The sequence below is a fragment of the Zonotrichia albicollis genome, chromosome 3, assembly GCF_047830755.1.
Source record: "Zonotrichia albicollis isolate bZonAlb1 chromosome 3, bZonAlb1.hap1, whole genome shotgun sequence".
Taxonomy (NCBI): domain Eukaryota; kingdom Metazoa; phylum Chordata; class Aves; order Passeriformes; family Passerellidae; genus Zonotrichia; species Zonotrichia albicollis.
This window is the reverse complement of record NC_133821.1, coordinates 61,303,251-61,329,478: the sequence shown is the minus strand read 5'-3', so window position 1 is coordinate 61,329,478 and position 26,228 is coordinate 61,303,251. Positions and strand designations below refer to the sequence as shown.

Genomic DNA, 26,228 nt, shown 5'->3' with positions numbered 1-26,228 from the left:
GTGCTGTTTCTGGAACACTCTGCAGAGTGAACATCTCGTGTTTTTTAAGAAACGGGGAGCGAGCACAAGCTGCAACATGTCGAACTGGACGGTGCTTTCCAGGCGGCTGGGGCTGGCAGGTATGGCCCAGCAGGAGCACTTCAAACAGAGCATTGACAAAGCCAGCAAAGGCCTATCGGAGCACAACATCTTCCTCATTGCCGGGGCCGGGGCCGGGGCCGCCGCAGCCGCCAACGCACGCTTCCGTGGCGTCCCCGGGTCCCCTCCTCCCCTTCCCCCGGCGCCCCCCGGCCGCTGCCCGGCTGTGACCTCCAGGCCGCCGCCCGCCCCCGCACTATCACTGCCGGGCATCCCGCCCCTTCCTGCTCGGCGCAGGCGCCGCAGCGGAGCGGGGCGGGAGCAGGCGTGGGAGCGCCGCGGGGCTCTGTGTGCGGGGCGGCGGCCTCCGCTCGGTCCCCGCCGGGCGCCATGCGGGTGCCGCTGTCCCTCCTGGCTGTAGCGGCGCTGCTGGCGCCCCGCCGGAGCGCGGCTTCCCAAGGGGAGCAGCCGCCCGCAGGTAACGGGCGGGGCGGGACGGGGAGATGGGGCGGCCCGGGCAGGCCGACCGGCTGATGGGCGGCACGTGTCGCCTGCGGGGCGGCGGCACCGGCACCGGCCGTGCCCTGGCACCCTCCGGACCGAGCGCCGCCGGTGGAGCCGCCGGCCCCGCGTCGCTGCCGCCGGCCGCTGCGGGCGCAGGGAGCCGTCGGGGCGGTGCGGGCGGGCGGCGGCGGCGGCGGGAGGAGCCCCCGCTGCCCGGGGCTGTGCCGTGCTCCTGCCGAGGGGCCCGGCCGAGCTCGGTAGGTGCGCGGCTCAGGCTGGCCCCGGAGGCCGTCTGGCGGTGCGCTGGTGACATCAGCCTTGTCTCGGCTGTTCGCGCATTTTGGCTCGCCCAGCTGGAGCGGCGTGTGCGTCGGACCGGCCTGCTCCGCTGTACTTTATGGCTTCACGTGTACAGAGTAGAGAAACTGGGAAATTCGGGTCGAAAATGGGGAGCACAGGGCTGGGGAGTGTAAAGAAGGTATCGGAGTCGCGGCCTGGGACACGCACATGTTGGCCAAGCGCTCCTGGGGAGGGATGGCTTGCCACCGGAGAGCAGTGTTCTCTCTGTTTGCCCGGCAAGTAAATTACGGAAAAAATGGGGTTAGTAGTTTCATTTTAAACTGTAAAAGTTAATTAAAAACAGAGGTTGCTGTCTAGTAGTCGAAAGGGAACGTGCATTTAGTTTTTATTGAGACTGCTGAGAGCTGGCTGTGTGCCCAGGTTGCTTGGATTCTGCAAATGGAGATTTCTTGGAGTTCAGATCCATGCCCTGGTGAAGTGACTGAACTTGGTTGCCCCTGAGCATGGGCCACACCATGCTTTGGAAGTCTGCTTAGCTTTTTCTGATATGGACTGGTGGTGCTAAAAATAATAATCTGCCTTCATTATTGTCCCTTAATAGTTTGCATTTTGAATATCCACTTCATTTGACTTGGTGTCTGATTATGACTGCTGAACTTTGCAGGTATACTATCTTTTTCCTCCATTGGATCAGTAAGATAGCTCGATATGTTAAATATTGTCTTGTTTGCTCTGACTTAGTCTCTTTTTAAGGGCACGCTTTAATTGCTAGTAAAATATGCCACTTCTACATTGTATTAAACATTTTTAGGGTAAAAAGCACAATACCAGTAAATCGCTTGTCAAACAAACCTGCTATAATCCAGCCTAGTCCAGCACGACAGTTATCTCTGTAAACACAGAGAGTAGTGCTATGGTATAGCATGGTTTTATTTGTAATTACTAATAACTTACTTTGTTATAATATTGATGCAAGCAGATGTGCTGAACTACAGGGGAAGAATTAAGGTAGAAAGAGAAGTCTGAACCATGTTTATGATGCTGTCACATATAGGATAGCAGAATGGGTCAGGTTGGAAGTGAGCCCAATGGGTCATGTGGTCCAGCCTTTTCCTGCTCCATCATGGTCCTCCCAGGGCACATGGCATAGGATACCATCCATGATAGCATCTCCCTCTTGAGTATTTCCAGTAAGGGAGACTCCACAGCTTTTCTGGGCAATCTATTCCAGTGCTTCCTTACTCACATAGTAAGGAAGTTCTGCCTCATATTCAGGTGGAGGTTTCTGTGCATTAGTTTCTGCCCGTTGCCTCTTGTTCTGTTGGCATCAGTGAGACACTCTCTCCTTTCACTCCTGCTTCAGATACTTGTGGATATTGATGGAGTCCCCTCTTGTTTATCTCTTAATGAAACAGGCCCAGCTCCCTCAGCCTTTCCTCATAATGGAGGTGCCCCAATTCCTTGATCAGTTTGTAGCTCTCTGCTGAACCTGCTCCACGGGCTCCATGTCTCCTGTACTGAGGAGCCCAGAATTTCCGTGGCAACAGTTGTATGATTATTTTTTTTCCCCTTAAATCTTACAGGGCTTTCAAAGTGCCAGTAGTGTAATACATATATTAAGGCTGAGTGTGTAATGAGGAAATGTTCAGTCATCTTCACCTTCCGTTGTAGGACACTGTTTTCTTAGAAAAGGAACAAGGCCAGCTAACCCAGCAGCAGTTGGAACACCTGCATTTCCTGCAGCTGGGTGCCCTGTGTGCCTGCATTGATAGGCCTCTGACTCCATGCTGGAGCTGGGCACTTGTTGATAGGAGCTCTCAGTCTAGTATCCTGGAGGACAAGGTCCGTGGTGAAGAAGATTTAGAGGTGAAGAAGATTTAGAGGCTATGGCAGCAGTTCAGGTGCTTCCTGCACATTGTAAGCCACATTTCCAAGGATGTGTGTAGTTCATTCAGGCAGCTGACTTCCTGTTGTGTGTGATAATCATGGTGGCCTTGTTGTTTTTTATGATTCAGATTACTGACATTCATATCAATTTACTGTCAAGCTGTAAACAAAAGCAAATTAGATGGTAGAAAGTGCTGTATTTAGATATCATCTATTACAACACTTTACAGCTATAGCAAAAGGGATGGACCCTCATAAAATAGATAAAACAATATTTAGCTTGTATTATTTCATCTGTTTTTTTAAGTGTCCATCTTGTGCAACTTGCTGTGGTTTTTCTCAAGATGATGATCTCAGTCTGCCTCTCCTTTTAGTACAGCTTACAACCTTGTGGAGATTTTTATTGTAAACAATGATTTTAAAAACTCCATAGAACAGTGTCAAACCTCTGAGCCCTTAGAAAATAAAATTCTGTTGTAAATAGAAACTGTAAAAATGCTCTGTCTACTATGTATAATGTTTATCCACGATACTTGAGTTCATTCCAGTAATTATTTAAAAAATCATTAGCTTTGAATTTTACGCATCATGGTACTCATTTAATTTGTAAACCAATTCCTTTGTGGCTTTGAGGTCTTTCGAGAACTTCTGGTAGAACCTTCTGCATAAATTGTTTTACAAACATTAATTTAAGCTTGTTTTCAGTAAATTTTTTAAGGAAGTACCACTCAGGTATGGGAGTGGCATTACAAGAGAAATGCATGTCCTGGGTTACTTTTGGAGGAATAAATGAAAGTTGTCCAAGGCAAACACATGCAAGCATTTTCACATACACCTCGTGGCTGCTGCCTCTTAAAAGAAAGCCAGAGTCAGCTAGCAGGTACAAAATTTCTTCATTACCTTGCTCCTGGGTGCTTGCCAGGCTCCCAACCAAGCACAGCCAACAGGCAGGTTCCCTCCAGCAGTCTGACAGGAGCAGGACGTGTTCAGTGCCCGGCCTGGCAGAGGGCGCAGAGGGGGCTGTGCTAACCCAGCTGTGCTGCCTCGAAGGGGAGGTGGCAGAAGGCAGAGCCGCTGCTCTGACAGACACTTCCCGTTCCTCCCCAAGGCACGTGCTTGGTGCTCCTGCCGCCTGTGGCGAGCACTGACCTCTTCCTGCCAGTTTTGGAGCTGTAGTGCTGGGCAGTGCTCCTAACTCTCCTCTAGCCCCCAGATGGAGATGGCTGCACTCTGCTTTTAGTGCAGGCCATTTTTTTTTTTTATTTAGAACAGATTGAAGTGAGGATATAAATAATTAGGAGGACTGTTTTGTCAAGGTTTAACAAAACCCTAGGTTTGTTTGCTCTGTTACCAGCAGGACTGGGGAGAGGATAGAAGGGTAAAAGCTGGAGAACTCATGGATTGATATAAAGACAGTTTAACAGGGAAAGCAAAAGCTCTGCACATAAACAAAGCAAGGAATTCATCCACTGCTTCCCATGGGCAGGCAGGTGCTCAGCTGTTTCCAGGAGAGCAGGGCCCCATCACAGGTAAGGGTTACTTGGGAAGACAAACACCATCTCTCCAACCATGTTTCCAGCTTCTTCCCCCCACTTTCTCTACTGAGTGTGATAAAACAAAGAAAGCAGCAATACCCTGGCCTCTTGCCAGTCCCCGTGTATCACCATGGCTGTTACTGGAATGTTCCCGGACACACTACGGGTGGTGATAAGCGGTACTGCGAGCAGTGAGCAAGGTGCACTGGACTCAAATATACACTCAGGAAAGGAATATACAGTCAGGAAAGCGAGCCTCAGGGCAAGCCACAGGAGCTAAACAGCACTTAGTTGTAAATTCAGTCTAGTACATCCCAGTCAAGTCTGTTATCTCAAACCCTTTGAATCCCAAGGGGAGCACAAAAAAAAAAGAAAAAAGGAAATGCAGCCTTCAGAAATAGATGAAATTCTTTTTTTTGTATTATTTTCATCCTTAGCATTGACTTGCTGCCTTCTGAATCCATCTTTCAGAGTATTGGTTGCCTTTTTGCCACCTTTTTTCTGTTTGGGTTTTTTTATAGTGCATATGGCTGCAGAGTACTGCAGAAGCATTTAAAGGTAATGCATATGTATATGATCTTTTTTCCGTTTTCTTCATTTTCATGGGTGGCAAAAGCTATGGAGAGTGACTTTTTTGCATTTGTGAAGTCCTCGGAGCTCCTACCCTTTCTGGCTGCAGTTTAAGTGGATATGTGAGCTCAGGTCCCCCTATGGGCCACTTACATAAGATTTAGATTCAGTGGTCCTTGTGGGTCCCTTCCAACTCAGAATATTCTGTGAATCTGTGAGCTGACACTCAACTGTAGGTAGAGTACAGGGCTGGCACTGGGAAGGCACGCTTCTCCCAGTCAGGGGCCCAGAAGGGACTGACTGGGTACTATTGCAGTTGTAGGTCTTTAAATGATAGGTTAACCGTGACTGTGGCAAAGTTCAAACTGTTGTCCTCCTTGGCCTGTTAAAGTGGCTTATAAGCCTATGATGTGTCACTTTGGGAATATAAAGATTTTTGGATTTCCGTTAGAAACAAATGAAAGGAGCAAACTTTGAAAATACACTTTTACTTGTTATTTTTTCCACAGTTTGTCTTTTCAAGCTTTCAGTTTGTGCTTTCAGTCTGTGTTTCAGTGCATAAATGATGTTTAAAAGTCACATATGACTTGAATGAACTTTTATGGCTGTTAGGGCTGCTGTTGTCTCAGATAGCTGTACCATAAACTCTGTGTTGTGGTTTCATCAGGCCCTGTTTTGTTACGTGCATTATTGCACTTCAACTGTGTAAGCAGTGAAGTGCATTACTGCACTGCTTGTGTAAGCATTATTGCACTGCTTGTGTAAGCAGTGGTGACAAATCGCTCTGTGTGTACAGTAATGCCAGAATGAGGGAAGGAATTTCAGTCTTGCACAAGATGCAAGTATCAGGCTTTGAAGGCTGTCGCATTTTTACATCTTGGAAAGGTCCAGTTCATTGAATTAAGTTTTGCTTTAGGCAGTGCATTGCTAGCTACTAGTCACCAGGGACCTCCCCAAGCCTTAGGTAGATCGTGGAGGGGTCCTACTGTAACATTTGCTACCTCCTTCAGTGCTCTGGAGTCAACGCCTTGTGTTAAGCAGGTGTTTTTGTGTAACAGTGCACAAAAGTTAAAATTTTGTAAGGCTAGCTGCACTGGCTTAAAAGTGCATATTTGAAGTAATGTGTATGTGCTTTCGCCTGTCTGTGTGCTTGACACCTTTTCTGTCAACTTGTCACCTTTTTTTTTCTTGTGGTTGTGAATTTGATGATTATGTTCCTCTTCTTCCAATAGCTGAAATACCACTCTTATTAAAACAAACCACAGTATTGCTTGCAGAATGACCTATATTAAATCAAACCTTTGTGGTTGTCAATAGCATATCTCAGCTTCTATGTATCGCTTTCAGTAATGTGTTATATTTGTGGTCTTGTTCTCAGGATGTGAAAATTATTTACTTTCCCTAAATATATATCACAGAGTGAAGTTGTAGTACTTGCTTTGTGAACAAGAGCAGGTCTAATATGAGTTCCCTCAGCATTTTGTAAAAGCCACATTTAGAATACTAGGGGTGCCAAACCAGACATCGAGAAGCTGAGTTGAAACAGTTAAATTCAGTTGGGTGACCTTAATTTCTCTTCTCTTCCTGAGTGTCATGTGGCAGCCTTCAACATTTACAGGATCCTGTAATATTCCTTCCCCTGCAGCTGCTCCCTTGATGGCCCTCTTGAGGTTGCTGCTTGAAACAGATACTTGCTGCATATGGGAAACTGTCAGTGTTGCTTTTTATTTTTGGATTGCTTTACTACATTACCTCTGATGTTGTTTGCTAAAGTATGCTTCAGATGCATTCCTTCAAATGGAACTACTTTATAGCTTCAGTGTTCAAATTCCTTACAAATGTTTGTAGTTTATTTGGGGCATCGCAGCTTACTGGAAAGACTGTTGGAGTGATAGAGGTATCAGTTAGAAAGTCATAGGGAATCCAGGCTTACCCTAGGAGGCCTGTTGTATTTTGGCCTTGATACTCCAGCTCTGGTACCATCTCCCAGCCCATCCATTCCAATTCAATTTCTGAACAGCAAGAGAAATCTACAAGAACTGGGGTAATCTCTAACTTGAGTGTTAGAACCTGTCTTGCTGTTATATTTGTAAAAGACCAACACAGGGGTATAATCATCACTGCTTATGGACTTGATACAGGCTGTCTGAGGGACTTGCTTTCAGTGGGCATGGTTGATCTGATGTTGCAAGGAGGACAAAAGCTGTCTGTGCAGGAGAGGTGAGTATTAATTAGCTTACAGGGCTCGTAGGTGTTTTTACTGCTGACAGACAAGCTCATTTGGGGGAAGTATTTATGAAGTTCATGTCTACCATGTTGCTTTTTCCAAATAATTTAGAAGTACATTCTTGTGTTTGAAAGGTCTGTTTATCAAAGTGCAATTGTTCTCTTCATTCTAGTGCCTTCACCAACAGGAGTTGTAGTAACATCTGAAAATTTCAAAACAGTTTTGCATTGGCAGTACCCACCTATTTCTGAAACTCCTCATTTTATTGTGGAAATCAAGCCTTACAAGTAAGTTCTTACTATTTCATTATTTCCTATACCTGATATTCTCTAGAAGCACATAAAAATAGTCAGTCCATGGTAAATTCTCTTGTTTCTGTGTGGTAAAGCCATGTAGGATGAAGGTTGCTTAAGCGTAAATTAAGGCAAAATTTGTCAAGTTATAGAATGGTTGAGGTTGGCAGGCATCTCTGGAGGTCATCTGGTCCAAAGCCCTTGCTTGAGCAGGTCATCCATGATTATGTCCAGTTGGCCTTTGAATATCCCTGGGGGAGGAGACTCCACAACCTCCCTGGGCAATTTGTGCCCTCACAGGTCCTGGCCACCCTCACAGTTTTTTTGTTACAGGCAGTGTATTTTACAGAATTGTTGAAATTGTATTAATTATTACTTGCTCTGTTTTACAGTTTAGGTGAATATAAGGAGGTCTCAACCTGTGTGAACACTTCAGCTCATTTTTGTGATGTCTCAGAGGAAATATGTGAACCTTATTCATCTCATTGGCTGAAAGTTAAAGCTGTTGTTGGGTCAGAACAGTCTGAATATGTTGAGACAAATGAGTTTATTTTGCAAAAGCATGGTAAGTTGTATCTACACTAAACCTTGTAATTTTTTCCAAAAATTTAGGGAATTAGTAATTATTCCTTTTGCTCTGTTACTGCGTTGCATTTGGGAATACCTTAAAGCCAGGAGTTCAGGATGAAAGGAAGCATGATGATTGCTTAGTAGGAACTTCATGGTGCTTGCTAGCTCTTACTGAGTGTCTGAGTAGGTTTCAAAATGTCTAAAGGCAAGAAGATGATGCTGATGGTGCACTCTGAATCCTTCCCATGTTCCAGACACCAGTTTAGGGCAGGAAGCTGTCACCAGACAACATGGATCTTTAGGCATCACTGAAGTAGCCATTTATTGCTTGACACTAGAATGCCATGTACTGATAGCTTCAGGTGTCTAGGAAATACTAAAAGCTGTAACTGGATAACTAAGTAACTAGTTTGTCGTGTAAATCCTTCAGGCTGCTTTGGAAAAAATCAGACTTCAACATCAGTACTGTAAAAGTAAATTTTGTGTCTACAGTCCAATGTGGCAGGCCCTGGCACTACATGTGCAGTGCAAAGGAAATGCAACAGTCAGGAAGGACCGAGAGACTTCTTACCATGCTTGCACTGTTCCCAACATACAGCTTCCAGGGAGAAGCTGGCCCATGAGGTTCTATCTGACTTGGGCTATGCTTTAACCAGAGCTGGATTTCTGCATTGCTGGAGCTGAAGGAGTGGAGTCCCTCTTTGCTTTCTGCTGTGATTCCATTCGCACTTGAGTCCTATTGCTTGAAATAGTGTCTGGTTTCTATAGTTTGACAAAAGGACACAAGTCATGGTAGTAATGCTCAGTGTGACAGTTTCCAGAAAACTGGTAGCCATGTATGGAGAAAAGAGACAAAATCCTTTTCCCATTGAACAAGAAACTTGTGTTCAGTCAGACCATTAGACGCAAAAATTCACATAGGCCATTGCCATGGGAAATCCAAAGTTTGGAAACTTTGGATGCTCATGGTGAGATTTGTTTAGCTTTTCATATAGCCTTTGTTTCAGTGTAGTATTGTTTTTAACTGAGGTGATTGATGGTGGGGTCTAGTCAGCAGGATCTTGTGTTTGGTTCTCATTCATGTATATGTTTAATTGCTGTAAGTTTTTTCTGTTGTCAGCTGAATTTTTATGATCTTATCTGTGTTGGAAAGTGAAATTGCTTAACAGTGAAATTCATCATGCACAATCTGTTTCCATTTTAGAAGCTGATTAGTTTATGTATCCAAATGCCTCCATTACTTCTAAGCAACAGAGAGGTCTTACCACAGCTATGCAATATTCACAGCATGGAAATAAAGATGTAATTCTTTTCAAATCTCTGATGAATTTTGGAAAGCTAACAATAAATACTGTATTTTATGTTAAAAGTTTTGGCCTAATAGCAATGGTGCAATGTGTTGCAGGAAAAATAGGACCGCCAAAACTGAACATCTCAAGACATGGTGATGAAATCGTGGTTGATATTCACCATCCTGTATTCCCTCTTTCTTGTATTGACATTTATTCGTCTCTTGGCTACTTGGTGACTGTTCGGAATAGTAAAAATGAGGTAGGTTCCAGAAATAACAGTTAAAATTCAAAACACTTGTTTACCTTAAATGTCTATACAAATGACACATGGAACTAATAGGTAGTTGAACACCTAAAATGCTGAGCCCATTACAGTGAGATATGTGAGCCAAAGGTCTGTATTTTAGATGTCCAAATGAGTGCTTACTACAAAAATTAGATTATTACATTAACTGTACACAAGATAGGTGTTACTGGATCACATGCTGCTGTGTCTGCATACATGCAAATATTTGTAACTTAACTTGTGCCCCTCTCATTTGTCTAAAGAGACATTTCCTTTAAGAAAATTGCCTTTCAAGGTATTTATACCAGTTTATTTAGCAATCATGGAGGGTGAAGGCGAGGAAAATTACGACAGGTGTGTTCACTTACAGTTAGCTTTTCATATGCATCCAGTGAAAGTTTTATAACTGTGAATATCTACTATAAACAGCAGAAATTTTAGCTGGAAAATACTATGATCAAATATAACATCTTAAGGTAGCCAGTACTGTGGTCACACAGCTTTTGCAAGGTATATGAGTGACGTGGGAAACACATCTAATAGTGTTGTAACATTTTTGGAAGTAGTGGAAGGTGCTGTAACATTGTTCTAGTGAGTCAAATGATATAACATGTCTTCCATTCTTTTTTCAGACTGAAGAGTTCGAAGATGACAACTGTACAATGCATAAGTGTAGCCTCAAAATTCCAATCCTTCCAGAAAGTTCCACTTACTGTGTTTCAGCAAAAGCAAATTTTGATTTTCTGATATTTGGCACTCCATCAGAGGAAATTTGCACTCCTGTTCCTCTCAGGCAGACACTGAGTAAGAGGATTCAAATGCTATATTAAGAACATACTGAATCTGAAGACAGATCTGTTCTAGCAAGTGTTTGATGCTTGAGGTGCCTTTGGGAGAATAGAAAAAATAGGGAAAGCTTAGTCAGTCTTTTCCAAATGCACTTTGACAGTTCTGCCCTTTACAAATCATTATTATTATGTATATTATTTTCAAGTAACCCTGAATTTTTTGGGGGGTGTTTTTCCTGTGTTGATATTACAAAACCTACTTCTGTTGCACATGAACACTGGTGTAATTAAAAATTCACAAATGGATCATTCACTGAGCTATATGGTTTTCATAGGCATTGTCTGTTCTAGCAGCTGGCTTTTTGCTCAGCCTCATCATTGAGGGTAATGCGTATATACTTTTAACTGGAAGCAACGATAAACTTATGGTCATGAAATTAAGATATTACGGTCTTTTTCTTAATTAAAGAGAACGAAAAGCAAATAGTGACCCAAATTTTTATCTCTAAACATCTTACAGGCATTGTGGTTGTACTTCTTCATGGTCTGTAATTTCAGCAAAGAGATAAAATAGATAGAAGCAGTTTTCTTGAACACACAGGAGCAGCTGGATGAGGGAGGGCATTAAGGAGAATCAGGCTAGTGGAGTCCTACTGTAGTAATTAACAATTCTGTGTTTTGGAAGATAAAATAATTTACTTTTATTGTACATAAACTCTGTGTAGTTATGTCAGTTAATATGCTATCACATAGGAGGTGTACAAATCTCATTATCTCCGTCTGTCTTCTCTAAGGAACAAAAAATTAATTGCAAAAATCATTTGTTTCTATAAAAATGTGATTATGTTTATATAATCTGAAAAGCTTCTGTCATTCTAGTTTTTATTTACTCCATAAAAGTCTTATGGATTAAGTTTTTCTGAGTGAAAAAAGATAGTAGATTTAAAAATTCACACATAACAGCTAAGCACTCTGAGCTATTAAAATTTCTGAAATTATTCTAAATAATACAGCAGAGGCTTGTTTTTCCAAAATTCTTAGTAGATTTTGCTTTAACTTCTTAGGTACACATGATATCATCATTCTGTGTGTTGTTATTGGGATCTTGACGGTAATACCGACAGTATATTGTGGCTGCAAGAAACTAAGGAAAAACAACATACAGCTGCCTAAGTCTTTGGTAAGTTCTGTAACTACTGTATGTTTATGCCAATCTCTTGAGTTTCTTTGATTGGGGTTTTTTTTGGCTTTTTTACCATGGTCTCATAGATATTTAGAATTTATGCCAGTCTAATATTCTGATAGCCTTTGCAACCAGATGCCTCTTAGTTTTTTAGGGCTAGACTTCAGTCTCTCTTTAACTGAAGCAGCAGTAGTTGGTCTAGTTTCAAAACTTGGTTCTTAAAATCTCCATGTGTGCATACCTAGGCAGGTTTGTGTTCACTCTAGTAGCAGAGACACAAAGCCACAGAATCACTGATTTGAGAAGACTCTTTTTGAGGTCATCTACCCAGAGCCTCTTGCTCAAGCGCAGCAGCAGGTTAGCCATGAGCATATCCAGATGGCTTTTGAATACCTGCAAAGAAGGGGACCCTACAGCTCCTGTGGGAAATCTATTCCAATGTTAAACCACCCTCACAGTTTTTCTTACATTCAGAAAAAATTCAGTTTGTGCCCATTTCCCTTTGTCCTGTCGCAGGAGCTGTGAGATTCCTCCATTAAATGGTAGTATTGGCAATTCTGCTAATTGCTACAATATTCTTAGTAATGTGCAGAGTAAGGGGAGGGAGTAATAGCTCTGTAGGAAGAGGGAAGAAGGACATGGGGAAGTCTGTTCTCACGCTGAGCAGTCACAGGGAAGAGAAGTCAACAGCTGCTCTATTTAAAAACCTTCCTGTAGCCATCCTTAGGAAACAGAGTGGATGTTCCTTAAAGAGCAGCAGCACTCCTTGGTTTCATGTCAGGCCAGAGTGGCTATCTGAGAACTACTGTTGTAATGTTCTCCTGGTGTCATGTTAGTCACAACATGAACTACCACAACTTCAAAGAGCTGCCACCTGAGGCAGTAAACAGAGTAGTAAACAGAAATCACAGCAAGGATATCTTCTCAATGGATGGAGGAAGTCTCATTTATAGAGAGTAGACAATAATGTTCGATTCCATTGTCTGGTGTTCAGTTTCAAAACCCTTTAAAATGACATCTCCATAGTGAATGCCCAAGATTCCTCTGGAATTTGTGTTCTTTGGAATAGAATATCAGGAGGCGAGATTGCTCTAAGTGGAGATGCCAAGCCAGAGGTGGTTCCTTTGTAGTAAAGCGGTGATCTAGTCCACCAGCTTGTGCAGGTCAAGATGATTCATCTTGTTCTGAAATTATATGCACTTCTGGTCAGACAAAATGCTTTCTAAAATTCCTGTTTGTACTGATTGTGATGAAGCCAGGGGAATAGTTTGGAGGTAGCCATTCACACTGTAGGCTTTAAAAAATCAGATGAGGGAAACCTCTCTGACATCTCCAGCTAGGCCCCAATATCAAAGCAAACACTGGAGACTTTTTTTGGCACGTTCACACCAGGGTGTTCTTTGAATATGTAACTTTGTGTCCTATGTACATGCAACAGTAATTTCTGTAAAGGCCATTCATGAGCAAAAGATGGCTCATGCAGGATTACAGTGCTGTGATCAATGGATCCAGTGCTGTACTCAACGGATCCATTCTTATTTTGAGTTTCCAGTAGCACTGTGATATCTGATTTAAAGGATTAGGAAGCAGAATATCACAAATAGAATGTGTGCTCCTTAACACCTGTGAGCCTCCTGATGCATGGTCCAACTTCATTGAGTTCACCTTGCAGAAACTCGTGTGTGCCCATATTGTCGTTTTACTGGGCTAGATGTTACTTTGTGGTTCCTAGGTTCCACTATCACAGTATGATTCACATGCTACATCACATTTTATTGCTAAGGAGCTGAATAAAGCCTTTAACTGTTTATAAATATTGTTAGCTAGGTGATCAGGCACTGAGACAGCTCCCCTGGGAAGTGGTCACTGTCCAAATACTATTCAAGAAGCATTTGGCCCATGCTCTGAGATGTGTGGTTTAACTCTTAGGTTGCCCTGGCTGGAGTCAAGAACTAGCCACCAATTCTTGTTGGTTCCTTCCAAAACAGGGTATTCTGTATTTCTGTCCATTTCCAATGAAGACTCTAATGACGAATATAAGTTGTAGAGCTCATAGAGGTAGTTTCAGTATAGGTGATGTGAATACTGTGGGATTGTAAAATGAGCAATTAATAACAAGCATAATTATTTTATGGTTAATCATTTGAAGTAATGAGCAAATAATTTAATTAATATGAATTATAAGTTTAATTATATGACATTATCTTTATAGGCCTAATGGCACTTGGAGCCTGTTACTGACCTTTGAATATGTGCTAGGCATTTCTTTCTGTACAGGTTATCATCATTGTGCCTTTCCTGAGCTTGTCTGAAAATAAAACATCTAGGGAGTTCTTCCATCTGTTAAAGGGCTGTGCAAGATTTCCTACCTTAGGACTGCTAATTTTCTGTGATCTCCTTCCTGGCACCTTTAAGTAGATGCTAAAACATCATTTGAGTGACTTCCAGCAATTTGGAGTTTTCCAACAGAAGGGAAAATGAGAAAGAGTAACCATCGAGCAGCTACCTTTGCAAGTCTTACATAGTCAGAGAAAAGAAAAAAAATTCCATTGCCAGTTAGAGCTCCAGAGCTTTTATACTGTATTTTTTATGCTGTTTGTGACTCCCAGGAATTGCTTATCAGTCATGTCTTGGTCCTACTTCCACAGTGCAGCTGTCATTTGATACAGGCAATGATTGATTGTCTTCATCAGAAAACATGTTTGTTTAAGTGTTTAAATGTCGTGATAAACAGTAGGATCCTACCAGAGCTATGCATATGTGAAGTGGGACAGATTCCTTTACAAGATGTCATGTTAGTCTTCTACCTGGATCAAGGGAATCTGATCTTTCAGCAGTTCAGCTGTAGTTAAAACTCCCTTTTATTTATCTCATAAAAAGTATTGCAGGAAGCTGTCTCTTTCCACCCATTGTCACCCATTGCAATTTGTCCTGTAGCTGTTACTATACTAGCTTTTTGTTCTAAGATTTATGATAAGGGCATACCTACTTTTAAAGGACCCTAACCATAATTTTCTGACGTGCTGTGGGCATCTCTCTCTGCTTTAACTTCCCTTTTTCTTCAGTGTCTTTTGTATTTGAATGGTGGCAGATATTTTTGGGAGTAGAAAACATTTACTCTCAAGAGAAAAGTGAAAGTTGAGTCTTACTTAAACCTTCTTTTCTGTTTTCTGCTGGTGGTTTTTCTGGTTCTGACAGGAATGACAAGGCTTTGTTCTTTGGTTATACAACATACATTTTTGATGTGGAGAAACTTATTGTTCCTGTAAATATTGACTGACACTGGCCACAAATAATTGTCATGTTAGAAGACAGAAGCTGCTTCATTGCTTTAGTGAAAACTTTTTTTTCCCCTGTGAGCATCTATAGGGGGGCAGTAACATAGTCTTCTCTTTATAAAGTTACATAGCATTCATGTTTTGTGGAACCATGCAAAGACCACAAAGATTTTTGCCATCATCCTAATAAGATTTGTAATGGAGTTCTTAAATTCTCCTTCGTTAAATGTCCACCTGAAAATTACTTGGAACTCATAGGTGGGCACATCATTAGACAAGGAAGTTAAGAAAGAATTAGTAATTACCTTAGCTGTTATGGATTCCTTGGGATGTGTTATTTATCTGTGTCCTTGAGCCTGCCTTTCAGCAGTGTGTCTCAGTAGTCTGTTGAGACGGTGAAAGCCCTGAAAGCTCAGGTCCTGTTATTGGAGACGGGAAGTTATGTGAGTACCTGCACATGCCAGGAAATGCTGCTGATACCCATCACTGGCTGTCAGTTTGCTAGGTAATGTGAATAAAAGAAAAATATTAACTCACCTATAGTAAATAATTTTCTTCAAATAGCAACCGTATCATAATTACCCTTGTTGCATAAGATCTTTTGAATGTTACTGTAATAAGCATTCAGTTACTGTAATAAACTGATTCTTATCTTTGAAGCTAGAAACAACTGCATGAGTTGCTAAGTTGTCTTGTAGTTATGACTCAGTGGCTTTTAGAAAACCTTTGATACCAGGAAACACATGGGACTTTTTTCTTCTGATCGCTTCCTTCTTTCATGAATGGGAATAGGAGTGTCTTTGTACCATCTTGCCTTGGTCAGAAACTTGTCAAGAGAACAATGGGTTTCCTTTCTGAGAAGTCTTGGATGTTCTTGTTCAGAGAATATGTGTTTTATCCCCAGTCTCAAAGTATTGCCAGTGCTCACTGTGAATGCTGGACCTGTGTAGAATGCAAGGTGATCCTTTAACCCATTTTAGGATTGTGATTTTTTTAAAGCTGTGTGAAAATCCTAAAAGGACAGAAACAAGAACTCACTGGGTTTTGTCTTTAACTTCTGTTTAGCCTGTACTGGTATGGGGAGAGATGGAAAGCTGAAAATGCAGCTTTTGACTATGGTTTCTGTAATACTTTCTTGTAATTCACATTCCTCAAGTATTCCACCTTACACAGAGAATTCCCTTGTCACTTGCTGTGTGATTATTAGAGTCAGATGTTTGCTAACTCCCACCCCAAAAAACTATAGATGCTGGTTCCTTCAAGATCAGTGTTGTATAGCATGAGTACCCAATATTCTGGGTATATATCCAATATACTTGTATAAAGAGATTCTCAAAAAGTGTATTAATCCTTTATGGTGTTCTTAACATTTTCAGTATCTACCCAATATTGATTGTAATCTGTTACTTGCAACTAACTTTTATCTGCTTCTTATGAATGAGTGGTTTCCATGAATTCTCATGGAAATTTACTCTGAATATTCTTTATATAGTATTCTATTTCCATAACAGAAAATGAAGATCCAGAGACACTGATGGTTGAGTGGCAGCTAGCTGTAGTGTGTCAGGAGCCACCTGAATCCACTTTCCAGTGGCAACCCTTAATTCCCTGGGGGATTGCCTCACCTTAGTGATGTTCACACAGCTGTTTGTAAAGGTGACTTAGATGACCAGTAACTGCTCTTCAGGGACTGTTTGCTTGACTTGTGGTGGTGGTGTTTGGCTGGTTGGTTTTCTTAAATTGTGATGCTTTTATTGATCCAGCCTTAGCCACAGAGTAACATCAACAGGTATCAGGGCTGCTGAGGGGTAAGGTAATCAGACTGAAGTGAGAGATGAAAGCAGGTTCTGTTGAAGTCAGCGTGCTCTGAAGGTAGGAATGTAAAGCTACAGTCTCACAACCTTTTAATCAAAGATTCTTGAAAAGCAAAGTCAGATTGGATCATCTGGTTTTGATGGCCCTCTCAGTTCTTACATTTGTACAGACTGGGAGGTTCTTTGTGCCTGTTTGTAGTTTTTCTTAATGTTATTTTACTTTGTCTTTCCTTCTCCTGTACACATCTCTTTCTTCCAAATTTGCCTCCATCAGAATTTTCAGGCAGATTATTTTTTACAAAGTATCTGAAAAAAAAATGATTGTGTATTTTCATTAAGAAATTAATGGATCTGTAATACTTGATATTGTGTGATACACATACATAGTGAATTACAAAATTTATGAAAGGACACTATTAACTCTTTCTCCCTAGGTGTTCTGCTATCTTTAGGGAACACCATCAAATAGCTAAAAATTTACCCTACTTTGTTTTTCATTTGTATGCACTCTTGAAAAGACATTAAAAAAAAATCTAAAGAATCTAAGCAGCCTGAAGGCATACTGTAATTGTTTAAAACAAGGTGGGGCCTGGCCATTGAAAGAATTCATACGATCAACTTGTGGAGGGATTTCAAAGTGAAACATGAAAGTTTGTTGCAGCATTGAGGGACTGCTTAGTGGCTCTGTGAAGTAAGCTGAGAGATTTCAGCATAGAAGCAGTTACTGGGTGTGTTGTTGACTTCCCTCCTGGCTGGGACAGGTGCCAGAAATTATCACAGGCACTGAGTTGCACTCATTAGCTATAAAGTATGAAAGGTTTCCCCAGCTGAAGAGTATTACATTGTGGTTTTGTTTTGCTGCTTTCCTCTATGTTGGAAACTTCACAAGGTAGTGGGTGACATGAAATGGATTTGATCCTTGCAAATATGCTTGCCCAAAGTAAGCATTTTTGAGATCTTGCATACAAGTGTTACTGGAACAGTTGAACTCATGGACATAGGCCAGTGATTGTGCCAGATTTTAATTTTGCATTTTTGTTTTAGAATTGGTAATAGTGATGTTAAATTTGTTATTATCAACTTACATATTTTTCCAACTTTCAAACTCAAAGTTGTTTGGTTTTTTTTTTCCCATTTAGGTCAGTGTGATGAGAAACCTGAACACGGGTGCCCTAATGGGACCAAGATCAGAGGGGAAGTATATGTCTGTGATATCAGCCCACTCGGAGTTGCCAGTGAATGGTGAAGTAACCTTGCTGGTGATAGAGCCAAAAGAACAAACTGTTAGTCCTGTCAGTTCCTGTGATGGAGAATCTTCTGTCCCTTCCCCAGAGGCACCAGCCAAAGCAGAAGAGGTGCCTGTGCAGGAAAGCACAGAGGAGGTCTCTTTTGATGCTGATGAACAGAATTGTGGAGGAAAAGAGAGTTACTTCATTTCTAACAGTAGCCAAATGGATATTTGCAGTAAGTCTTCAGGGTCAGAGATTGCTACCACAGAAACACAGCAAACAGTGGTTCCAAGCAGCTGCTTCAAGTTTTCTGGCTATGACAAGCCTCATGTTCCATTGGATATGCTGATGATAGATGTTGGTGAAGAGCAGCCTGTGAATGCTTACAGGCCAACTGAGTAGCCAGGATGAAGTGCTGAAGTGCTTTACCACAACTCAGAAAGAACAGCATTACTAAAACCTGTGGAAAGTCTGGGTTAAATTGTGAGCATCTACAAGTTGTACTTGTTCTGATCAGTGCACAATTGAAAGTAGTACCTGAAAATGGCATAAGATGTGTGGGGAAATTTCATAATAACCACTTTTTAAAATGCGTTTATATATTATATAACTCATTATTTCCTATTGGGAATAGAGCTGTGTTTTTTAACAGTACTCTATAGAAAACATACCATCAACTATAAAACAGCATCTCTACCATTATACACTTCTGCTTCAAATCTTGTTCAAAATTAGTTCAATGAACATAATGCTTAGGAAATACTTCACTTGATTATGATAGACATGTGCAAGAAATATTTGAGAGTTTTTACTATTACTGGAGGTATCCTCTTGCTTATCTTCTTCTTTTGAAGAGTATTTTTATATTAAGTGCTCTTATTTCTTTTAAATAAGATTATGCCTATAAGCTCTTCCTGGGTATCTTAAGAATTTGATTCCATGTCAAAGAAGTAAGAAGTAATGGCCATAAACTAAGAACACAAGAAGTTCACCTCAACGTGAGGAAGATCTTCTTTGCATTGAGGGTGGGTGCCAAAGCATTGGAAGGGGCTCCCCAAGGAGATCACAGAGTCTCCCTTTCTGAGGACATTCAGCACCCACCTGAACTCATTCCTGTGTCAGCTGCTCAGGGTGACCCTGCCTTGCCAGGAGGGTGGATTTCCAGAGGTTCCTCCCAACTCTAACAATTCTGTGAATCTGTAGTCTTTGCTGTTGACTTCAGTACAGCAGCACCCATTTGGATCACCTAGTGGTGTGAATAACCCTCTCACATTCTGGCAGAATGTATTAGCAAGCTGACTGATCATCACTGAGAAAAAAATATCTAATGAGTGGTTGCACAAATTCTTTAGAAAATGTCCTCAAAATTCAAAAGCCTGGTTTCTTCTGGGACACTTCCATCCTAATTTTTAGAACAATATGTTCTCTAAATAGAAGTGAATGGAACTCCTTCCAAGTATTTTTTCTAGCAGGATGAAAATCACTGCCATTTCCCCTGTTTCAATAACATAACTCAGGAACTACGTAAAATCACCCTCTAAAAATATGTCTCAATATGACAGAAAAATAGTGTGATTAAGTTGTACTTCGTAAGTTTTATTTTCATCTGACAGCCTTCTGAATTTTGTATCATAGAGTTGTAGTTTTGAAAACTGAGTAATAAGAATTTTATATTTTTTTTTCATATTGAAATTCATGCAATCCAATTATTTCCCTTTAATCAAGATTCAATAGGTATTTTCTATTTGTAGGAAATATTTATAGCAATTTTTAATGAAGTTTAGTTCAGGAAAAAAGAACACTTTACGGGTACAAGTTTTACACATTACCCATTTACACAAAATTGTGGGTTTGTTTTAAAAGACATTTCTATAGGATGGTCAGAATTGTTAGCCTGTTACAGCAGGTGGTTTTAAAGGGAAACCAGTGTCACCGTACTTCTGTCCTTACGTTTCTCAGTGACATGAGTATTGTTAAGATGAAGTTAGTTTATACAGCTGTTTCAGGAGTGCCTCTGTTCTTGTCTATATCAGATATTGACCACAATGGTACAAAAGATTTAAAGACAATAGCTATTTTTCCCATCACTACTTCAGAGGAAGGATAACAGATGGGTTACCAGGGTTTTGATAATTTTAGGAAAAGCCAAATCAAGCAGGTGAATTTTGTAATTATGATGTAATGGAAAGCCCAATTAGTAATTGTTAACTGGCTGTGATTTGGTCCTGCATTATATTCAAACATAATGAGACCCCTTAGCAACTTTTTCAATATCATGTTCTGGGTTGTGTTCCTAGAAGGCAGTGCTTAGTGACTTACTGCTCAGATGCACTAGTGTGTACCACCATGGCAGAGGTACAGAAAATAACACTTTTGGTGTTATGAGAAGGCTTTTTGAAAATCAGCATTAATTGCACTTGAAACTTCAGTTAAACTGACTTTCCAGGTAGTGATGCTGTTCATCACTGAAGCTCCTAGCAGGCTGTCTACAAAGTAGATGAGCAGCTGTGTCTTGTGCAGAGATGGGAGTTGATGTAATTTCTTTCTGAGTTTGGAGGTTTATTGATGAATATGAATTGCAGTAAATACCTCAGGAATTCATAAATGTCAGAGAAGTGCTTAAGTTAAACTTGGCTCTGAAGGGATAAAGAGAACATTAGAAACTGTAAAGTTAGTCTTGTTTTTGGGAACAAGTTTCTGACCAGACAATTTGCTGAGTATTTTCTTTGCAACTGCTCAGAGTATTTAACCTTGCACTTGGTAGCTTGTTTTCCTTCTGTCAGTTTTGTCAAAAAAAGAGGTCAGGAATTAGCTCTGGCAGTTGTTGGATTTGATGTATCTGCCACAAACCCAAGATTCTGTCAGAAGCATGTTATTTTTTTTAAAAACTACGTTTACATTCTTAGCAGTTCATCAGGAAACCCTGTTGCTGTTAGAACTAAGACTTAGCATCTTAGTTTTGTGTGAGCTAAGTGTTTCATTGTTCTGGAAGATTTTCCTTTGCTGACACAATGGGAGAGGAATGCAGATAGACACATCTTAAAACCAAGTCACTATCTCAGGTTCTTGTCTCTTGCCCCTGCAATGCAGCTACATTGTACATTCTTCTGAATCTTTCAAATCCCATGAAGTCGTGTGTGAGTAAGGACCCAGCCAGGAGCTAGGCTATCATTAAGAACATCATTGTTAAGATCAATAAGAAATGACTCAAAAATATATCATAACATAGGGGAAAAAATTGTCATGGCAGATAGTCACATGTATTGGAAAGGTGGTGTTATTTTAGAAGCTGAGAATCAATAACAGCAGTGTGAGTGCTTTGTACTATATCACATATATATACAACAGATCTGCTCTTGAAATAAAACAAGGTTAAATATACTTTTAAATCAAAATTTCTGAGCTGTAAATATAGAAGCCACTGAACTAGCACCATCTGTGCAATCTGTCTTCTGTGTGCTTCATACTTACCTAGTGGCACAGGGATAGTTTAGATGTTTAAATTGCTCAGGCCAGCTTAGAGCTTTTCTGATTGTGAAATAAAGAAGTTTAAGGGTGCACAAAGCACAGGATTCTTTTACTTGCTTTGACTAGCTGAAAATGTGAGGCCACAGTGAGACAAGATGTGTTTCTGGGTCAGTAAGCTCTGTTACCACCAGTCCTGTTTTTAGCAGGTGCCAGTAGTGATATTGAAAGCCTAAGAGTAGGGCAAGTCATGGTGCTAATCTGGCTGCAATCCAGCAGCTTGCAGTGTGAGGACTTCTTGGGAATGGAAATGCCTTTTCAGCTACAGCTGGTTAGCTTTGCTTTTGCAAGTTCTGTTACACAAAATATTTGAGCAATGTCATTTGTAACCTGTCAGGTAGTATTTATCTATACATTTTCACCTAATTGAGTTTGCTTAATTGATTAATATTCTTGTGATTAAGTAGTTTGCTTGAGCTTAATATTCATACATTGCACCTTGATCCAGAATATGAAAGTGCCTAACATTTATACATTAAAAATAATGTAATATTAATGCCTTTTATAGGGCTATCAGCTATCCAGTGTGACACACATAGAAGGTTTTGCCACTTCAAACTTTTTCAGCTGATTTTTACTCTTGTCCTGGCTCCTCAGCACTCCTCCCTTTCTCTCACTTCAAGGTGATTTGGGTGATGAGGTAAGACTCCCCTGTGAAAGAGAACTTCCAAAACTTTGGCCTCATACCTGCCAACATTTTTAAGAACTTCTTTAGTTCTTGTTCTTGAGTGGATATTGTAATTTTTATTATTAGATGTGCAGTTAACAATGAAGTATTATGGCAGTACTGTGCACTGGCACAGAAACATCAAATCTGCTTTTGTGTGGTTTTCCACATAAGTCAATAATTAGTTTAAAAAAAAATTGTCAAATATACTGACATCTGTGCAAACAAGACAGTTGCCTGGAACAGATGCACATACTTTTATTTTTTTTTTTATCCTTCATAGGAGATTGCAAAAAAAGAAACTTGTATGAGAATATCTGTTTTTCTCAGGTTATTAGGAATAGCCAGTTGCTCTGAAGTGGTTCCATGTAAACAGTCGAGTAAGTAAGAGATGTTGTACTTGGCTCAGATTAATAGTTTCAGCACATATTAAAAACATACAACCAAAATGACAAACCAAATACAAAGCACCTTTTATCTTAGGAAAAGGTGACCTGTGTAGATTCCTTTAGTGTGTTTTTTTTATAGTTCAGTCCCTTAACTATGAAGTTCTTGTTTATTAATACTCTTTCTAGATTCTTTAAATGGATGCAATCATTGGGCTGAAATCTGTAATGAAAGTCCTGTAAATAGTGTACAGTTGAACCATTTTTATATATAAATAAAAAAAATCTAAGAAGAAAAATGTGTGTCCTTGCCTCTTTATGACTGTTAGCTTTTGTTCTGAAGCCTAAATGTGCTTTTGAAGCTCTCTCAGTTCATGTTACGTACGTGGTCTTTGCTTGAGCTTTATTGAGAACCAAAATACTGTTTGGGGGAGATGTGTGTGGCCCATCTGTGTGTGGATGTGTGCAGCAGTTCCTGGATCCTACTGACCATCATCATCCTCAGCATTGCAGTTTCTCTTTTGCCCTTTGATGCTGTATGGTGCAGCCTTTAGTAACTTAAGTCCAGCCCTACTGTTTCTGCCTGGGGCTGCTTCCTTCTGTTCTATTTTAAAATTATGGAAAAGGATTAAATGGTCAAACCATTTGAATGGATTAATTGCTACAGAGAGGAAAGCTGATCTTCCTTGGAACTTCCTACTGTTCATTAGAAGTTTAAAGATCACAGAAATCTTATTTGTGTGATGTTTTAATTTCTGCTGCCTAGCCGCAGCTTGAAAGAGGAAAAGCATTACAAGCAGAGCAAACAATGAGCAGGCAAACCAAGAGGTTCTGCCTGCCAGGTTGCTATGTGTCCTGCAAAATTAATCCTGCAGTTGTCACATCCTTGCAATGTTCACAGTGCAGCAGTAAAAGTATTGACTGATACAGCTTTTTTTTTTCTATGCCAACATCACTTGAAAAACAAACTCGAAGACTCAACATCCCTTCAAAAATGCCCTTTCAAAAAAGAGTAAATACAATCCTTTCAGACTGAAAATACAGAGCGAAAAGAACAAAAATAAATACACTATGTTTTCTTTCTGGGCACGACTGTGTTGTGTTATGTTTTGTGGCACATCTAAGTTTATAGCAGCTCAGTTAATAGCAGGAAGGGTGGAGGGCATGTGCAGTTCCATTCCAGAAGACAGGAACTGTATGTACTGTTGTGTGCTTTCTGCTACCAGGTTTGGGAGAGTTGAGGCCTCTGCTAACCTGCTGCAAATGTGATCAAGTGTGAGATAAATCACAGCAAGGAAGGAAGGGTTGCAAAAGCTTGTCTGAGTGGCTAGAGGGCAGTGATGGCAAGGAGGTAGAGAGCATCTATGCCATGTGGCTTCATCTCAAGTATCAGTCTGGCCTTGTACCAGCTTTTAATACAGTACTAATTCGTACTCACCCCCCAAATCTGACTAGAAATTGGAATAAACGACTGTGAATTTGGATGGCAAATTACAAAGAATTAATTTTTCAATTGCTTCAGAGTATGCAGCAAAACTACCAAACAGAGAGATACACCAAACTTCATTTAAGATGAATATGGAACAAAGCTTTTTTGTCTTCAAGAATCACAGAGTGATCTTATTGGTTAAACAGTCATGTTGCAGTAGACTTGAAACTAACACCTCTGAGAAGTGTGAAAACCAGTTAGGTGTGAAGGGTCCTGTCCTGAAAAGCTCAGAACACTGATTCCTGAATGCTTAGGGACTATCCACACAAGGTCTGCAACACTGTATTTATTAAGGAAAACAAAAAAGGCTTGTAAAACAGTGTACGTACAAATACAGTTGGTATTTGGAGATGGTGGTGGTAAAGATCATTGTAAGAATGGACTTCTTGGTCTGGAGTTTGCATTTCTTGGATGATGGAGAATGATACTGAGAATTCAAAAAACAATGACAAAACTAAGCCACAGGCTAGAAAGTGTGATGCTTGCAAATTTCTCCTTGCAGAAGAGATGAGTGAAAGGCAGATTCTCTTTTTTCTTCCTTGTATTTCTTTTTTCCCTTGGCCAGGGAAACCCCTGGAACTTGCATCTTTCCAGGTTTTATTGTCCAAAGTAGCTACCAGAAGTGTTTGCTCCTTCTTCAGCCCAATTTTTGATGACGAATATGAGGGCAGACATCCCAGTTCTGCATCTTTTCCCAAGTGCAAGCCTGCCAACCCCTTGCCCTTCTTGTGCCATGTGCTGAGTCAGCCCAGTGTGGTCTGGACTTGGTGATTAGATGCAGAGGCTTCAAACCACTCCCTGCCAAAAAAAAAAAAATTAAAATGAAAAAATAAAAGAATCAGTGTGTGGGTCATATTCTACCAATATATTAGTTGCCTCTGGTGGCAGTGTGTCAGAGAGCATTGGCACTACCAGAACTGAGCCTTTCTTTACTTTAGTAGGTGGACCAAGAAAGCATGAGCAATGCTTGTGCTGTACCTCTGCAGTTTTATCTGTGGGTTCTGTTGGCTGAGTGAGCACTTGGCAGCTTTACTGTGCTATGAAGATTACCTAAGAAAAACCAACAAATTCTGGAATATTAATTTCACGTCTCCAAGTTGGTAGATTTTGTCTGCAGATGATTTGGTGAGGGATCCACCACCTAAAATGTGTGTCTTAATGGGCTTAAACAAGCTACAGCACTCCTTAGTGGTGGAAAAAATATAATTATATGGCTTTTCAAGTGAGAAAACCAGACAATTTTAAGGGAACTTGTCATTTAAATGAAAGACTTGGAGCTATCTTGGGGTTTGTATTAATTTCAGTTCCTAATGAATGTTAGTGTTGGTTACTAACTTCCCGGTCAGTTCAGTGTGTTGCCCATGGTTAAATAAATACTGCATATGCAAATGATGACTCACTACTTTTGAGCCTTCAGAAGATCTTCATCTTTATTATGGTCCAAAGTCTCCCTATGTAGATGCAGCTACAGCATTGGAATTTTTAACTGCAATATTTAAAGTGTTGGCCCAAGCTGTTTAACTGTGAGGATGAGGTTTGTGTGCAGGAAGCAGGGAAGGCACACACTGTGCAGTGAAAGTCTGCGTTGCTTCCTCAGAAACTTCTCTGTAAGAACTCGTGTGATGCAATGTCTCTTCCCTACAGAGAAGGGAAGAAAGATCCAAAAAGTCCCTCCTGCGTGCCTGTGGGGGTTTTCTTTGCTTTCATTTTAATTTTTGTATGCAGTGTAGTAATTCACTTTCCAGTCCCCACTGAGCTGGCAAAGGGCTGTCCTGTTGCATGTGACACACCAGAAGAAGCTGAGGGAGCTGGATCCCTTCAGCCAGGAGGGGTGGCACTCAGGAGAAATCTCATTGCCAACTACAGCAAACTGTAGCATCCGCAGAAATGGCAGACTTTTATCTGAAGTAAAAGCACAGAAAGCATCTGTCATAAATTGCAGCAGAGGAATCCCACTAGGATTTGCAGGAGGAAATTCATGTCAAAGGTGGTTAACTGTGGGATAAAATTGTTGCTATCCCTGTGCTGAGGCTGGACAGGATGACCTCCAGAGTCCTCTCCCAAGACAGGTTTTCCTCTGAGTCCACACTGGCTGTTTAGAAAAGACTGAAAACTGTGTCTCCAATTGCAAATAGTCTTTGGAGTAACATGAACCGCTCACATTTTTTTATTTTTGTGTGAAATGCCACACATGAGAGAGAATTGCCTTGCCTCTGGCAGTTACTAGAAGTATTCCCTGTATGTTTTGGGTATGCTTTCTTCATCCTCCCACATCCTCAGGCATGTAAGCAAAATCCACCCTGACATCCACTGCAAATGTCAGACTC

At 40.8% G+C, this 26,228-nt stretch overlaps 1 protein-coding gene across 1 annotated transcript; it reads left to right on the top strand.

Annotated features, from left to right (window-relative positions):
* The first annotated feature begins 362 nt into the window (after positions 1-362).
* On the top strand, positions 363-19,991 carry IFNGR1 (interferon gamma receptor 1). Its single transcript, XM_014268604.3, has 7 exons — positions 363-556; positions 7,274-7,388; positions 7,787-7,959; positions 9,370-9,515; positions 10,175-10,346; positions 11,395-11,510; positions 17,745-19,991. The coding sequence occupies exons 1-7, from the start codon at positions 469-471 to the stop codon at positions 18,234-18,236; spliced, it is 1,302 nt and encodes a 433-aa protein (XP_014124079.1). The 5' UTR covers positions 363-468; the 3' UTR covers positions 18,237-19,991.
* The last annotated feature ends 6,237 nt before the right edge of the window (positions 19,992-26,228 follow it).

Excerpts from the sequence above, each read along its gene's own strand:
- IFNGR1 (XM_014268604.3), top strand. The coding sequence starts at position 469 with ATGCGGGTGCCGCTGTCCCTCCTGGCTGTAGCGGCGCTGCTGGCGCCC. Across the intron at positions 557-7,273 it reads AGGGGAGCAGCCGCCCGCAG|TGCCTTCACCAACAGGAGTT; the intron begins GTAACGGGCGGG and ends TCTTCATTCTAG. Across the intron at positions 7,960-9,369 it reads GTTTATTTTGCAAAAGCATG|GAAAAATAGGACCGCCAAAA; the intron begins GTAAGTTGTATC and ends AATGTGTTGCAG.